This window comes from Henckelia pumila, chromosome 4 (assembly GCF_033568475.1).
Source record: "Henckelia pumila isolate YLH828 chromosome 4, ASM3356847v2, whole genome shotgun sequence".
NCBI lineage: Eukaryota > Viridiplantae > Streptophyta > Magnoliopsida > Lamiales > Gesneriaceae > Henckelia > Henckelia pumila.
In genome coordinates, this window is record NC_133123.1 from 142,021,456 (window position 1) to 142,037,366 (window position 15,911).

General features: G+C 33.8%; 1 protein-coding gene and 1 pseudogene across 1 annotated transcript; one reads left to right on the top strand and one right to left on the bottom strand.

The window, feature by feature from the left end:
- Positions 1 to 2,924: 2,924 nt before the first annotated feature.
- Positions 2,925 to 10,247, bottom strand: LOC140863430 (cytochrome P450 CYP82D47-like). The gene is made up of 2 exons (XM_073266859.1): positions 4,620 to 10,247; positions 2,925 to 3,894 (listed from the first exon to the last, which is right to left on the bottom strand). Exons 1-2 carry the CDS (start codon positions 5,571 to 5,573, stop codon positions 3,262 to 3,264), a joined length of 1,587 nt encoding a protein of 528 aa, XP_073122960.1. The 5' UTR covers positions 5,574 to 10,247; the 3' UTR covers positions 2,925 to 3,261.
- Positions 10,248 to 10,946: 699 nt separating this feature from the next.
- On the top strand, positions 10,947 to 13,552 carry LOC140861924 (ent-kaurene oxidase-like; annotated as a pseudogene).
- The last annotated feature ends 2,359 nt before the right edge of the window (positions 13,553 to 15,911 follow it).

A 15,911-nucleotide genomic window follows, 5' to 3' on the forward strand; every position in this document is an offset into this window, starting at 1 on the left:
TTCAAATCTCTTATAAAGTAGGTCGGATCGGGTACCAATAAGTCTTGTACAAGCAACAGCTACTTGTCGATCAATAATTTCATCCATTTGTATAGTAAATATTCTGTGATTTGTGGAAAATATTCATCAACATTAATGAATATTGTGGTGGATTATTTAATTTAAAATAAATATATATGTGTTCGTGTGGTTGGATCTGTATTACAAACTTTCGAGTGTCTTGTTGGTTTTACAAAAAATTCTTTGCTACTTATTGATTCTCTTGATAACAATTCAAAAGAGAGATTATTTATAATTCATCGGGACAAATTAAACAGGGTTTAAAAAGCCACTTTAATTTTGCAGCTTTTAACATTAATTCTTCTATATTATTGTAACAAATTAATCACTGGACTTTTGGTTAAAAAAAACAAAACAAAACGTGACCATGAGAGTGCACTAGCTAGTATACTGTATACATTATTATATTGTGGGTCCTTGATTTCAGGGATATTATTGGGGAAAAAACAAAAGTTAAGAGCATATCAATAACTATTCTATATCATTTTTCCAACATTAATGCTTCTTTAGGCTTTGATTGCTCAAATGACATACCTCCCTCGCACCAAATTATTATTATTATTATTATTATAGAAAACACATCAACATTTAAATTATTGAAACAAAGTCCTTCAAAAAAACATTTTTCAAGAAAATAGGGACCGAGTCACTAAATTCAGGTAGAGTTCAGCCTACCTTATAGATATTACCGTAATCATAAATCTAATATCTTAGATTTGTCACGTCAACAATATATCATTAATTACGTTCATGTATATAAATATTTATCATTGGATGCATGATTTAGATATTACCTGTAGGATCTTATTAACTCTAAAATCGATATAAGGTGAGTCCCTAGCTAGCTAGCTAGTTTTCTAAAACATGAGCCATTGAGTTTGCCTAGCTAGGGCAAAACAATACAGAAGCTCCATTAATTTGTACTCCAGCAAGCTACCTGAATCGATGGAGAATTAATGATTAAGGCCTTTGAAAAGCTTGGACAATTGTCATATTTTAAAAATTAAGGTGCAATTGCAGCGTCGGGCTGCCAGTATGAGTGGGCGTGCCAACAAAGCACATGGGACTTGCAAATTGCAAGTCCCCATGTGCAAAATTTATTTTTTTTCTTTTTCGTTTTTTTTGTTTTTTAATCAGTATTCCTTCCAGATTTTGCATCTGGAAAGTTTAAAAAAAATACAATGATTGATATAATTAATTATATTTTGTAAAATTATTATTTATTTAATACTAGTATGATAATTTTTTCTCAAAAATTTAAATTTTTATTCTAAATTTCAAATTTGAAGACCGGACTGAAAATTTATTAAAAAAACAAAACAAAAAATTTACGGTTAAAAAAATTAGATTGATTAAATAATTTTTTTATTAGATATATTTATAAAAAAATTAGTTAACCTAAATAAACATATTTTCATTAAATTTATTTTATATTATATTTTTTAAATATAAATTATATTTTTAACTTAAATTTTGGGTATCAAAGTTATATATTTATTTTAATTAGTTTGAATTTATGAAAGTCTCTCGGTTCTTTGGATAAACTTAGAGGAGTTAATTCAGATTTATTTGGGTCGAATTGATGCATAAATGCTATTAAAAAATTTCTCAACCCCAATCATTTCGAAAATTGCGAACTTGAACCGACCCAAATATATCCGAATTAATCATCTAGGTCTATCCATAGAACTGAAGGACTTGCAGAGATCCAAACGAATTAAAATAAGTCAATAATTCCGCTAACCAATTTTAAATAAAAAAAATATATTAAAAAATTATATAGATTTTTTTTTAAATATGTTTATTTAGTTTTATTAAATAAAATTTATATTAAAAAATATGAAATAAAATAAAATTTTCAAAATATGTTTATTTAGGTTAATTATTTTTCTATAAATATAACTTATTACAAAGAAATTTATTTTATATCATATTTTTAATTTAAATTTTATTTAATAAACCTAAATAAAAATATTTATATAAATTATTTTATATAATATTTTTTAATATTAGTTTCATGTTTTATTAAAAAAAAAATTAGCGGAGTTATTGACTTATTTTAATTCCTTTGGATCTCCGCAAGTCCTTTAGTTCGATGAATAGACCTAAAGGATTAATTTAGATATATTCGGGTCGGTTCATGTTCACAATTTCTGAGATGATTTCGTTTCGACTCGAATTCGTGTTAAAAAATTTTATAATAGAATTTTTGCATCAATTCGACCCGAATAGATATGAATTAACTCCACTAAATTTATTCACAGAACGGATGGACCTCCACAAATCCAAATGAGTTAAAATAAATATATAACTTTGACAACCAAAATTTAAGTTAAAAATAGAATTTATATTTTAAAAATATAATATAAAATAAATTTAATGAAAATATGCTTATTTAGGTTAACTAATATTTTTATAAATATATCTGATCAAAAAAATTTATTTAATCAATCTAATTTTTTTAACTGTAAATTTTTTGTTTTGTTTTTTTAATAATTTCTCAGCCCGATCATCAAATTTGAAAATTAAATTAAAATATTTGAGAAAAAAAGTATCATACTAATACTAAATAAATAATAATTTTACAAAATATAATTAATTATAAAACTAATTAAAAAATAAAAAACGAAAAAAAAAACAATAAAATTGCAGCGTCCACTTTTAGGCACAGCGGATTTGCTGGGGCACACCTTAATTTTGAAATAGATTTATTTTTTAAAATTAAAAATAAAAAAAAAAAACCCCTAACAACAAAAGACAAAAATCTACGCAATCTAGAATCATCCCAGACGAGAAGCCAAAAGAAGATAGTACATGAATGATTCGATTAGTCGAACGCATACAAATGTATAATGACCTTCGCTTTTATTACACAAAATAAGGGAAAAAATGTCACAACCAACCATACAAGACAGATCATATTATTTAAAAATTTATATTTTTATGTAACGAACCATGTTCAAGATAGTATACGTACCATTTTGAAACTTATCTTTTACAAATATATATTATTACTGTTCCCACTCATTGATATGAAAAATTCATCCTAGTTTATGGTTATTACTCCATGGGATAAGCATAATAATTTTATTGGTTAATATCATGTGAGCTTCAGATGATTAAGTGGGACCCATATGACAAAAAACAATAAAATAATTCCACCATGGGGTAATACCATAGGGTCGGATCTAATCAACCCATTCATATCTCGCTCGAGAAAAGATCATGCGACAATCTTGGTGCCAGGAGAACCGAAAGAGGAGAGGCCTTCATATTGGTGGTACCTAAACTCCCTTTCATGTCCACAACATCACCTGCCGGAGTTTTAATATCGAATCCATGCAAAAGGGTAGCGAGTGCGAGTTCCATGAATTGTAAAGCAAACGTAATTCCAGGGCAAATTCTTCTGCCAGCACCAAACGGAAGAAACTGAAAGTGCTTGCCTCTTAAATCAACATCTCTACATTCGGTCAAAAACCTTTCGGGTTTAAACTCCGATGGATCCGACCACATCCCTGGATCACGATGCAATTTCCACAGGTTTATAATGACTCGGGTTCCACCTGGAATTTGGTATCCTGCTACGGTAGAGTCTCGAGATGATTCGCGAGGAGATATAAGAAACGTAGCCGGATAGAGGCGGAGGGTTTCCTTGATTATGGCTTGGATGTATACTAAATTTCCAATGTCTGATTTTTCCACCATTCTTGATATGCCAATGTGATCATCTAGCTCTTGCTGAGCCCTTTCGAGGACGTGGCGATTGTTGAGTAGTAAACACAAAGCCCAAATGAGAGTCACGGTGATCGTATCAGTTCCAGCAACGATCATAGTCTGTAAAAATTAAAATCAAAGAATTTTAGAAAATTTTATAGACACCTAATTAACTAGTGATCATTTTATGAATTAAATTGATAGGAAGTTAACACATAAACAGCATATTAATTTTTCGTTGCCCTAAATTTTTAATTAGGCGTCATAGTAATATAGACTATAGAGTAAACTGTACAAAATTTCATTTATTAATTAGCTAGATTCTAAAACTTTCTTGGCTTGTATACACGACGGTGGACCAAAAGTTGAGTTTGGTCATCTTTGGTATATATCTCCAAGTGAAGTTTATCGCCCCCTTATTTTCAGTCTACCCTTTGAATATCAGATATTAAAACTATTAATTTAATTTGTTGTGTGGATTTGGTGGATTATAGAGGCCATGTTATATCATGAGGTATCAATTTTTCACCTTAACTTCTCCCATCTAATGTATGGAAAAAATTTTAAATTTTTTAAAATAAATAATCCAAGGCAAACTATTTTCCACACAACAATAAAAGCACGTTTCCAAATTAACGGAAAGCAAGCTTAATAAATAAATAAATGTTCGTTTAAAATAGATAATATCGTCTTTGTTACGAATTACTAAATTCAAGCCTTCTAAAATTCACTAATTTTTCTATTAAACCGGCCACTTATTTATATTGATAAAATTCTCCGGAACAGATATAATTATCAACAGCTGGAAATGAAAAGATAAGAATTGGGGGGGGGTGGGGGTTTACCTGACACGTGGCTTTGACGATGGTATCAGCATCATACCTCGGAAATTGGTGCGCCATGGAATCCGCAGCTTTCAGCGTCGCCTCCATGAAATCATCTTCTTCTTCCCCATAATTTTGATAAGATTTCTTCAGCTTCTGTAAAATCTTGTGCTGCTCCAGCCATGATCGCAGTATAACATCCATCACTTCCCCCGTCTTCTTCAAAGCTTTCTTGGTTCCTTTGAAGTAATCCAACCATCCCATACATGGCAACACATCCGAGAAAGTAAGCACGTCCATCATCTTGAAGAATTCCTTGACCTGTTGTCGCCAATTCTCAGACTCCTCCGAATTCATTTTCTTCACCGTAGCCCCCGAAACTATTCTCACCATCAAATTCAAGGCCAGGTCCTCCAAGCATTTCTTCATTTCCAATGGTTCTTGGCACCGAGTAAAAATCGATTTCATCATGGCCCGGGTTTCCATCTCCCACGTGGTGCCAAGCGTAGACACCTTCTGGCTGGAAAGCAGGTTCTGCACGGAAAACTTGCGCAGTTCCCGCCAGTAATCGTTATATTTGCTGAAGCCAAACATGGCATGATCGTAGCCCATAAGCTGAATCGACGCAATTTGTGGTCTGTCGGAGAAAATTACATCGTTTGTGGAGTTGAAAAATTCTTTAGCCACTTCCCAACTGCTCACCACCAAGCAACGGTACACGCCTAATCTGATGCTGTAAATCGGGCCATATTTGTCTGCTAAATTCGACAACGCCACATGAGGTTGCTCCGGGCCCGACATCAAATTCAAGTGACCGATGAGCGGCCATCCCCCGGCCGCTTCCGGGGGTGAACTTGGTTTACTTTTTCTGAATCTTTTGGATGCAAATTTTAGCAGAAAGTAGATGATGCTAGGAAAGATGATTATGAACGCAGTTGCTAGTGAAGTAGTATTACCCCTCCATGTAAATTCCATGGTTTTGGATTTTACTAAGACGAAATGAATACAAGTTGGCAAACGACCTCATTATATTTTTTTCTTATATATTCGCAAAATGTTGACGCTGAGAGCAAGCTTTTAGCCAGCAAGGGGGCAGTTGCCCTCCAATTTTTTTTGTAAACATAGTTACATTACCCTAATTTTTTTTAAAAATTGTATACATAAATTATTATTGATAAAACATTAAAATATTGTTTACAATTCTATACTATTAACCAACAACACATGTTCAGAATAAATTTTTTTCTTCATAATTAATTTAATTCATCTTTGCTATTACTCCAATCAAACTCTTCATCAATCAATCGAACATAAGATTAATATTTGAATGATAGTGTAATTACGTACTTATATTAAAAATATTATATTTTGTATCATATCGAATATATTTAGTACTAATTTCAAGTCGTAAGAGATGATCATATTGTTAGTTACATCTAAAATTAAAAATATTATTTATATTTCTTTATTATATTTTAATTTTTGTTATCGATGATTATATATAAACATGTATGTGTGTTCTCTTTTAGATTTTTTCCCCATTCAATAAAATTCTTAGATTCGTCTCTGCTTTTAGCCCATAATAATATTTTGGATGAGATATCATCAAGATTTATCGATCTAAATTCTTTAGAAGCCAAAATTGATTGATGATAAAAGCAGGAAAAAAGCACGAGAAGTGATCGAGCTTCAAACGATAAGATTTGGTAGGCAACCTAAAAATCAATAACTATGAACTCTGTTCATAACTTAATTCATATGTATTTTTTTTATTTTTTTAATGATTTTTTTAAAAAAAATCAAACTTATGTTTAATAAATTTGTAGTTTTCTTGAAAAGAATTGTCAAACTAGTAGCCAGAGATTCACGAAGCGTAATTAGAATCATTTAGGAAGATTATGGTTAATGATCAGGATTTTTTGAATTGTGGGAGATATAAATTTAAAGTAATGGAATTTTGCTTCACGTTTAGTCAAATTTTCGCATCGAGAAACTTTAATTTCTATCTTGGATTGCCTACTAGCTGCCAAATGATGGATAAATTAATTTTTCGGTTATTGAAAAATTGAGAGTTACGTTCAGAGTACATGGCCCTCGGATTTGATGAAACATACCATCGATCCAACTTATATATCCTACGTACATGATGCGTTCAAAAATTTCACATCAAATAAATTATCTTGAACCGGTAATCACGAATCAATTTTTTCAATAAACCGAGCCGAATGATCCCAAATATTTTTGTGCATCAAAGAAAACATGTGAGATGGCTCGCCCGAAGGCGAAGCCACTCCGACGCTCAAGTCAGTATAGGATTCAATATAAAAGATATATGAAAATTGCAAGAGATTGAAAATATGAGAAAGACATGTAAAAGACATAGATGAGAGATGTGAGAAAAGAGTGAGAGGCGTTCTGTAAAAAATACAACCTCCTTGTATAAGGGTTAGATGTCCCTTATTTATAGGAAGAGAGTTTCAGTCCACGTAAAATTGTAATGTATAATACAACTAGATTTATGTATATTCATGCAATATTATGATATATCTCTAAAATATAAATAAAGATATGATAGGATTTTTATCATATCATCAATACTTCATCCCGAAGAGAAGTGACGACGAGTGAAGCGAGGAGGAACTTTTAAATGATTGAATTTATATTTTAGAGCATAAAGACAACATTCTGTTTTTTTGCAATTTTCTTTGAGCGTTCATGATGGAGTGAACTTATATGGTGCCGAGATGGTCGGGCTTTTGAGATAACCACGAGTGGTGTGAGTTTACATAATGTAGAACTGGTCGGGCTTTTAAGATATAGGCCACGAGTGGCGTAGTGAGTGCCGAACTGGCCGGGCTTTAATTTTGACCACGTATGGCGTGGTGAGTGCCGAGCTGATCGGACTTTAATTTTGACCACGTATGGCGTGGTGGGTGCCGAATTGATCGGATTTTATTTTGACCACGTATGGTGTGGTGAGTGCCGAACTGATCGGGCTTTAATTTTGACCACGAATGGCGTGACGAGTGCCGAACTAGTCGGGCTTTAATTTGACCACGAATGGCGTGGCGAGTGCCGAACTGGTCGGGCTTTGATTTGACCACGAATGACGTGGTGAGTGCCGAGCTGGTCAGGCTTTTGAGTACCACCGGAGTGGGTTTGGGTTTAGCACCCCCGGAGAGGATTTTGGTTTAACACCTCCGGAGAGGATTTTGATTTAGCACCCCCGGAGAGGATTTTGGTTTTGGACCCCCGGAGAGGATTTTGATTTAATACCCCCGGAGAGGATTTGGTTTTGCACCCCCGGAGAGGATTTTGATTTAATACCCCCGGAGAGGATTTTAGTTTACCACCCCCGGAGAGGATTTTGGTTTACCACCCCGGAGAGGATTTTGATTTAACACCCCCGGAGAGGATTTTGGTTTAACACCCCCGGAGAGGATTTTGGTTTACCACCCCCGGAGAAGATTTTGGTTTAACACCCCCAGAGAGGATTTTGTGATGCCGAACCTACCCGGTCTTATAAAGTGTTGAGCCATTAATTGAGCCTTATTGCGATATTGCATGTCGATTTATGTAGAAAAAGCCCAAACAAAAATACAAGGCAATAGATGCGCAATATTATATTGGATTAATTAAACGTATGACTTCACATAAAAAATTTATTATGACATATCTTAAAATTTGTCATAACAAAAATAGTTTGCTAAAAATAAAGATGATAGAAGACTTATCTTTATTTCTCGAGTGGTCGAGTAGGATTGCCTAGGTTGCCGCAATGTGCCAAGCTAAGATGCTCGATGGTAAAAGCGACATGGGCTAATTCCAAGCAAGATCCATGTAGCCAAGTGTAATATGTTTTGAACTATGCACCAAACGACAAAATCATGGCAGAAAGAATCCAAAATAATAAGAATATGAATGTATGACATATCAAGAAAATTTTATAATATCCAAAATCGTGGAATGGTGAAATCTTGAACCATTGAAGCTGGTCACATAAAATATGACAATAAAATATCTTAGTAGGTGGAAAACTAAGGATTAATAAAATCGAAAGTGATAAGCCACTTATCAAGGATTCAAAAATTGAGCCTATATAGATAATATTAATATAAGGTGCAAATAACTAAAACTAGTACTTAGTCGTGCATGATTCTAATTAAAAATATGCAAATTCTTCACGAAGGAAAAAAGACGAAAAATAACATGAACGCATGCCTTCGTGAAAAGTCAATAAGAAATTAAATAAATCCTTGATTTATAATAATGCAAATCTATATATAAGTTCATGGTAGTGATGACATGATTTTGCCCATTCTCGTTTGCCAAATTAAGTGGAGATGGCATGAGATAATTTTTATTTTCTCAGACAGAGACACAGTACATGCATGTAGGGATGAATTTTGCTAATTCCGTATGATTTTGTAAACTAAAGATATATGAGGGAGTTAAAACAGAGCTTGTGCTACATTTTCCGTACAAGGACATAAGAAACATTGATATGAGGCTCACGATTCAAGCTTAAAATATTACTTCACTCAGATATTTAAATGAGATTGCAAAAAGCTTGGATCAACATCAAATCGTATGTACTGAACATTTTTAAGAAAAGAAAGCAACTGTTATGAGAGGATTAACAGATTCTGGCACATTCTTGCGAGTTCGCCCCTATCTATTGTAGCGAACCAGGGATGCACTGATGGGATAAAAATATGTTAGGCGGATGTGTAAATAATTCTTCATTACTCAAATAAAAACAAAAGAGCTAGATTAATGAAACTTTCTTGTCTAATAATCAAGAAGCCTCGATGGCATGATGATAATAAGTAAATCTTCATGAAAATTTCAATTAACTATAAGTAGTAGTCTCAATAAACACATTACCTAATGCCAACTCAATCGAATGCTTAAATCATGCACCATATGATGCTATCTTACACAAAACATGAAACGAATAAACAAAGACACATTTATCTCAATTTAAATTACGCATGGCCCATTGACTGTTCTAACGATGGCTCCCATCAATTAATTATAGCAACACAAAGCAAAAATAGTTATATTCAATTTGAAGTGTGGGTGGAGCAAGATGGGTGCTCAGTCGAGTAGCATGTGAAGAAGATTGAAATGCTGAAAAGCTGGAATTTAGTTTATTTCTTCCCCTCTGAAACTAACAGGGAAATTCATCAAACACTTAAAGTGCGGGAGAACTGGAAACAAAGGTGTCTAGAACGAGGAAACGGTCGATCCTTATCAAGACTTACAAACCAAATTTCAACTAAACAGGAACCAACAATTCACACATATAATATAAGAATCCAGCCATAAGCATGATTGAATCACGGAAAGAGTTCCAGACAAACTTTTCCAAGATACATAGATATGATGTTGTATAATTAGAGATGTTTGAGCATTAAATGCTTAATAATGAATAATAGTATGATAAATTGCAATAAAGCGTTTAAACTTATCTTTTAGACTCAATGGCGATGGTCGTTATTGCTAGCCTCATTCTCTCCACTTTTCCGAGTTCTGTGGTCGACGATGATGGTGTACTCCAGAGAGCGCTGATCTACGGCTCTTGCAGGGACAAAAAAACGTGCGACTGAACAAACCCAATACGGCGGTGTGTTTGATCATTGGCTATGAGAAAGACATGTAAAAGACATAGATGAGAGACGAGAGTTTCAGTCCACGTAGAATTGTAATGTATAATACAACTAGATTTATGTATATCCATGCAATTGCAATATTATGATATATCTCTAAAATATAAATAAAGATATGATAGGATGTTTATCATATCATCAGTACACATTTTCATTTTTCCAATTAACAATTCTTGATATTGCACCTTTTGCCCCCAGGTGATCGTGAACGGAGGAATTCTTGGTGCCTTTACAAAGTTTCACTAGAGACATACTTATGAAAATTATATTGAATTTTCCTATAGATTAAAAAAAATATTGAATTTGTACTTATTAATTATCCTACATATAGACACAATAATTATAGTAAGCAGCAATATAATAAGTCGATCAACTAATAAATTAATTAAGTAATTAACCCTCAGATGTATTCTTTAGCGTATTACCGATCGGGAAGGTCGATGTCGATATTTTTATTAAGTAATTAAATTGGGAAGGTTAAGGCATAATTTATTTGGACATATGGGCTATGGAATGAAGTGTACTTATTGTAATTGTCCGCATCTAATTCAACTCATCCGGAAAGAATAATTTTCCTGGAGATGCCATCTTCAATTACAAATACATGACATTAATTCATATGAATGGATTAAAAAAAACCTAGAAATAGCTACAAAATAATTTGGGACTGCTTCCAATGGAATCATTTCAAAATTTGATTACTGTGGCCGGATTAGTTGTTGCTTTTGCTTGGCTTTTCTTATTCTTCATTAGACGAAACGTACGTGATGGCAAGAAGAGATATTGCACCTTCCCTCCTCCGCCAGGTATATATATAGACCGTTTGTGTGTGTATATTATCCAAGTCATGTTCAATAGAATATCATAATATCCAACGGAAAACTATTATATTAATTTTTTTTGTGATTTTAGTCATCTAGATATATTGTTAAATTTCAGTCTTGCGGTAATATATTTGTTATTTTGAAAATTTTAGTCATTTTTATCATGTGGCACCTAACGTAGCGCCTACATGGCTCCGATCCGACGTTATGCAGTGCCAGATCATCACTTTGGATTGAAATAAAACTAAAATTGTCAAAACTGAAAAATAAATGAGTAATTAAAACTGAAATTTGACCTCACTTATAACCAAAATCACAAAAAAAAAAATGGTACGTCGAAATTGCAGTTTTCTCTAATATTAATGTATTGCATGTGTTTGTATATTTATTGATGTGGTGAATATGCAGAAGTTCCAGGGCTACCGATAATTGAAAATCTACTGCAGCTGAAAGAAAAAAAAACCCTACAAAACTTTCACGAAATAGGCCGAAAAATATGGCCCTATATATTCCATCAGGACTGGTGCTATTTCTATGATTGTTCTCAACACTAGCGAAGTTGAAAAAGAGGTACACTTACCACGTAATATATATATCTATAAAAAATTCTACACAAAACTGTACAGGTCTGATTTGGGTTTTCTTTGTCTTAATTCATTTAGGCTGTGGTAGCAAGATAGTCATCCATCTCAACAAGAAAGTTGTCGAATGCACTAACAATCCTCACCTCCAATAAATCTATGATTGCCACTAGCGATTATAATGAATTTCACAAGGTATCCAAACGACATTTACTTGCAAGTACCCTCGGACCAGCCGCACAGAAACGACATCGTATCCATAGAGAGGAGATGATAGACAAAATATGTAACAAATTTCATGCCCATCTCAAAGCTCACCTATCAGAACCTGTTGATTTCAGGAAAATTTTCAAGTCTCAACTTTTCGGATTGGGATTGACACAAGTGAGTCTGTTTCTTCCCTTGGTATTAATATTTTCATCTAAAAAAGAAAACATAAAAATGAGTGGATATATATATATATATATATATATATATATGCATAGGCGGAGCTAGCCCGGATTAATTAATTTTTATTTGATCGATGGGCAGGTAATGGGTATTGGGATGGACTTCAGATCAATATATGTTAAAGAATTGGGAGCCACACTTTGGAGAGATGAATTATTCAAGATTCTAGTGACAGATCCAATGGAAGGTGCCATCGAGGTGGATTGGAGGGACTTTTTCCCTTATCTAAAATGGATTCCGAATAAGAAATTTGAAAACAGGCTTCAACACATGTGTTCCAATAGGCAAGCTGTGATGAAGGCCCTTATCGACCAGCAGAGGAAACGTGTCGAAGCTGGAGAGGTACGTACGTACTTTAAATTTTGAAAATTTAATTATATATGTTTTTCCTAGCTACCATACATTTTTGGTAATATATAATTAAAAGATATGATTTTATTGCAGGCAGTGAAGTGTTATTTTGACTATTTATTGTCAGAATCAACTTGTTTATCTGAACAACAACTTCTGATGTTGCTATGGGAAGACCTTATCGAAACATCGGATACTACATTAGTCACCACCGAATGGGCCATGTACGAACTTTGTAAAAGTCCCGATCGTCAGGTGATTGATTGCACTTCATCAATATTCTGCATGCATGTGAGAATTATATAATTGGACCAAGATTAATTTTGATTTACGTTTACACCAAGAATTGTTCCATATAATCCATATCTCATGCTGGTTCCAATCCTGTTAAACGTTTCCGTATTATTAAATGTATCTTCTTCTTTTTTTTGTCATTCGATTCCAACAGAAACATTTATACTCAGAAATTCAAAAAATCTGCGGAATTGGGAGACTGACAAAGGACAAATTGAATCAAATTCCATACTTATCGGCCGTTTTTCAAGAAACACTGAGAAAACATAGTCCAGTTCCAATACTTCCCATTCGATATGTGCACGAAGATACACGAATTGGAGGGTATCATATCCCAGCAGGCACTGAGGTTGTATTTCTTATATATATATATATATATATATATATGTATATATATATATATATATACCCATAATCTACACCATTAAAATAGGGATCAATATTTTATTTTTCATGAGTTATTAAATTTGCAGATTGCTTTAAACATTTATGGGTGTAACATGGACAAGAACATGTGGGAGACGCCTGAAGAATGGAAGCCCGAAAGATTTTTTCGCGAGGATTCAATGGATTTGCACAAAACAATGGCATTTGGAGCTGGGAAAAGGGTGTGCATTGGTGCTCTTCAAGCTATGACAATTTCTTGTGTTGCAATTGGTAGACTTGTGCAAGAATTTTCATGGAGTTTGATGGACGAAGAAGATCAAGAAAATGTGAATACCTTGGGATTAACTACCCATAGACTTCAACCACTTGTGGCTATCCTAAAGCCTAGAAATTGAAGCCAAAAATTCTTGAACGTACCGTTGAAGTTGCATTGTGTGAAGCCACGTTTTTGTCATAGGCAGGAATTGTAACAGCCACATTGAGTATGCAGATTAATGTTGCATGTATCAGCCAAGGATTGCAACAGCTAGAAACCAAGATGTTGTAACAGCTAAAATAATGAGGAATCATGGCTGTTAATGAACATTATTGGTCATGAATGAGGAGACCCTTCGCCTGTTGATTTTTTCCTATAAATAGTGGCAGAAACCCCAAGGAAATCACACAAAATTCGAGCACCACCACTCCACATTTCGGGTTTCAGCTCTGTCATTCGAAGCAGCATAATTCTTGCAGACTTCTGTCCAAGTATTGAGCAGAATTTCTGTCAAGGTTGGAGCAGAAACTCTGTCCAAATTCGAGCATACTTCTTGTTCCAGTTCCAAGCAATCATCTACAGCAAGGCTAAGCCAAGAAGTTGACCGAGGTTGATCTAAGAAGCAGTGCCAAAGTTGATCAGGGAACCACATTTTCTGTCCAGAACCGAGCAACTCAAACTTCTGCACGATTTGTTATAAATCGAATACGGTAAGAGGGCTTATACCTATATATGTTTTAAAAACGTTCATGATCTTGTTTGTGAAAGTTCAATCGTACATCTCTTGTTTCATATGTCTTTGAATTATGTACAAGTTATTCCATGAAACTCCTTGTTATGCACTATTAGAAATCGACTTAAGAAGTGGTAAAGAATTCTGAAAACATGATAAGATATTATATGGCCCTGATGCGGTGGGTTATAATAACCGTTTATGGCCTTGCCCCCTTAGAGGAGTAAAAATTAGGGACTGATCAGTAGCCATGATTAACGAGATGAATAACAGTGCTATGTCTAAGTTTATGTTCCATTCATGATATGTATTGATGCTCAGTTTCAAGTTTTGCCTTGTCTTGATTTATGTGGCGACATGTGTTGGAACATGCTCCCTTTGAACTCCTATATATATGTATATTCAACTTTTGCATGTACGATTGACCCCCTCTTGCTGAGTGTTTCCCAAAACACTCATCCCCCTTACTTCCCTTCCCAGATACCGAAGAGCAATTGGATGATGATGAGCAACACACTTTCTGGGATTGGTGATCAAGTCTAGAATGATGAAAATGCTAGCAGTCTTACTAGTTTTATTATCTTTTATATTTCGTTTCCGCTACTTTTATGTTTTGATATTGTAAAGACGTTTATGGATTTGTAAAAGACTGGTTGAAGGCTATTTTTACACTACAAGGCTTGTTGTTTTACGATTTAAAATTGTTAACAACGCCGATGCTACGTTCCGATCTCGGGGCGTGACACATTGTGCTTTGGTTTTCTTAGACACGGTACGATTTAGCTATTACAAAAAATCTGAACGTATTTTTTAAAAAAAAAACCAAAAAAAGTTGTACATTAATGTCTTTGTTTTTAACGTATTTTCTTGTAGTGTCTGCCTAAAATAACGTATTATGTGACCTAAGTTGGGATGACTTGTTACATTTAGAAATACACTTCGTGCTCTTAAATTCATTTTCTTAATATGTGAAATTTATTTTGTGTTCACACTGAATTGTGTCAATTTCTTTTGGGAAAATTGTCAGGCCCCGAAAATGGGCCTAGTTGACATCAGCGTTGTTTAACAATTTAACATTGAAACAACAAGTCTCGTAGTACAAATCTTGCCAAAAATCAGTCTATTTCATAAACTATAACTGTTTTTACATAGAAAAACACAAGTGCGACAATGCGGAAGCGAAACTGAAATTTAAAGTAAAAAATATTTCTTCAACTTGAACTGATCCGTCATCACCAACCCCAGAACATATTCTGTTCTTCGTCATCTAACTCATCTTCATTCTTATCTGGGGAGGAAGAGTAAAGGGGTGAGTGTTTTGAGAAACACTCAGCAAGTGGGGGCCAATCGTACACACAAATTTCGAATATATATATACATGATATGAATTCAAAAGAAGACATGTTCCAGAACATGTTGCAACAGGAGTCAAGATATGAGACAAACAGAATTCGAAACAAAGCATCAAGACAAATCATATCTGAAGCATAACTTAGACATAGCACTGTTATTCATCTCGTTAATCCGTGTCTACTGATCAGTCCCTAATTGTTACTCCTCTAAGGGGATGAGGCCTTAAACGGTTATTATATCCCACCGCATCAGGGCTTTATCATATCATGTTTTCGGAATTTCCTTACCATTTCTTAATTTGAATCCTAACAGTGCATTTCAAGATCTCATTGCATAAAAGAGGAATCGTACAGAACGAAACATGAAACGAAATCAAAGGACATGAAACGAGGAATGTACGATCGAGTTTTCA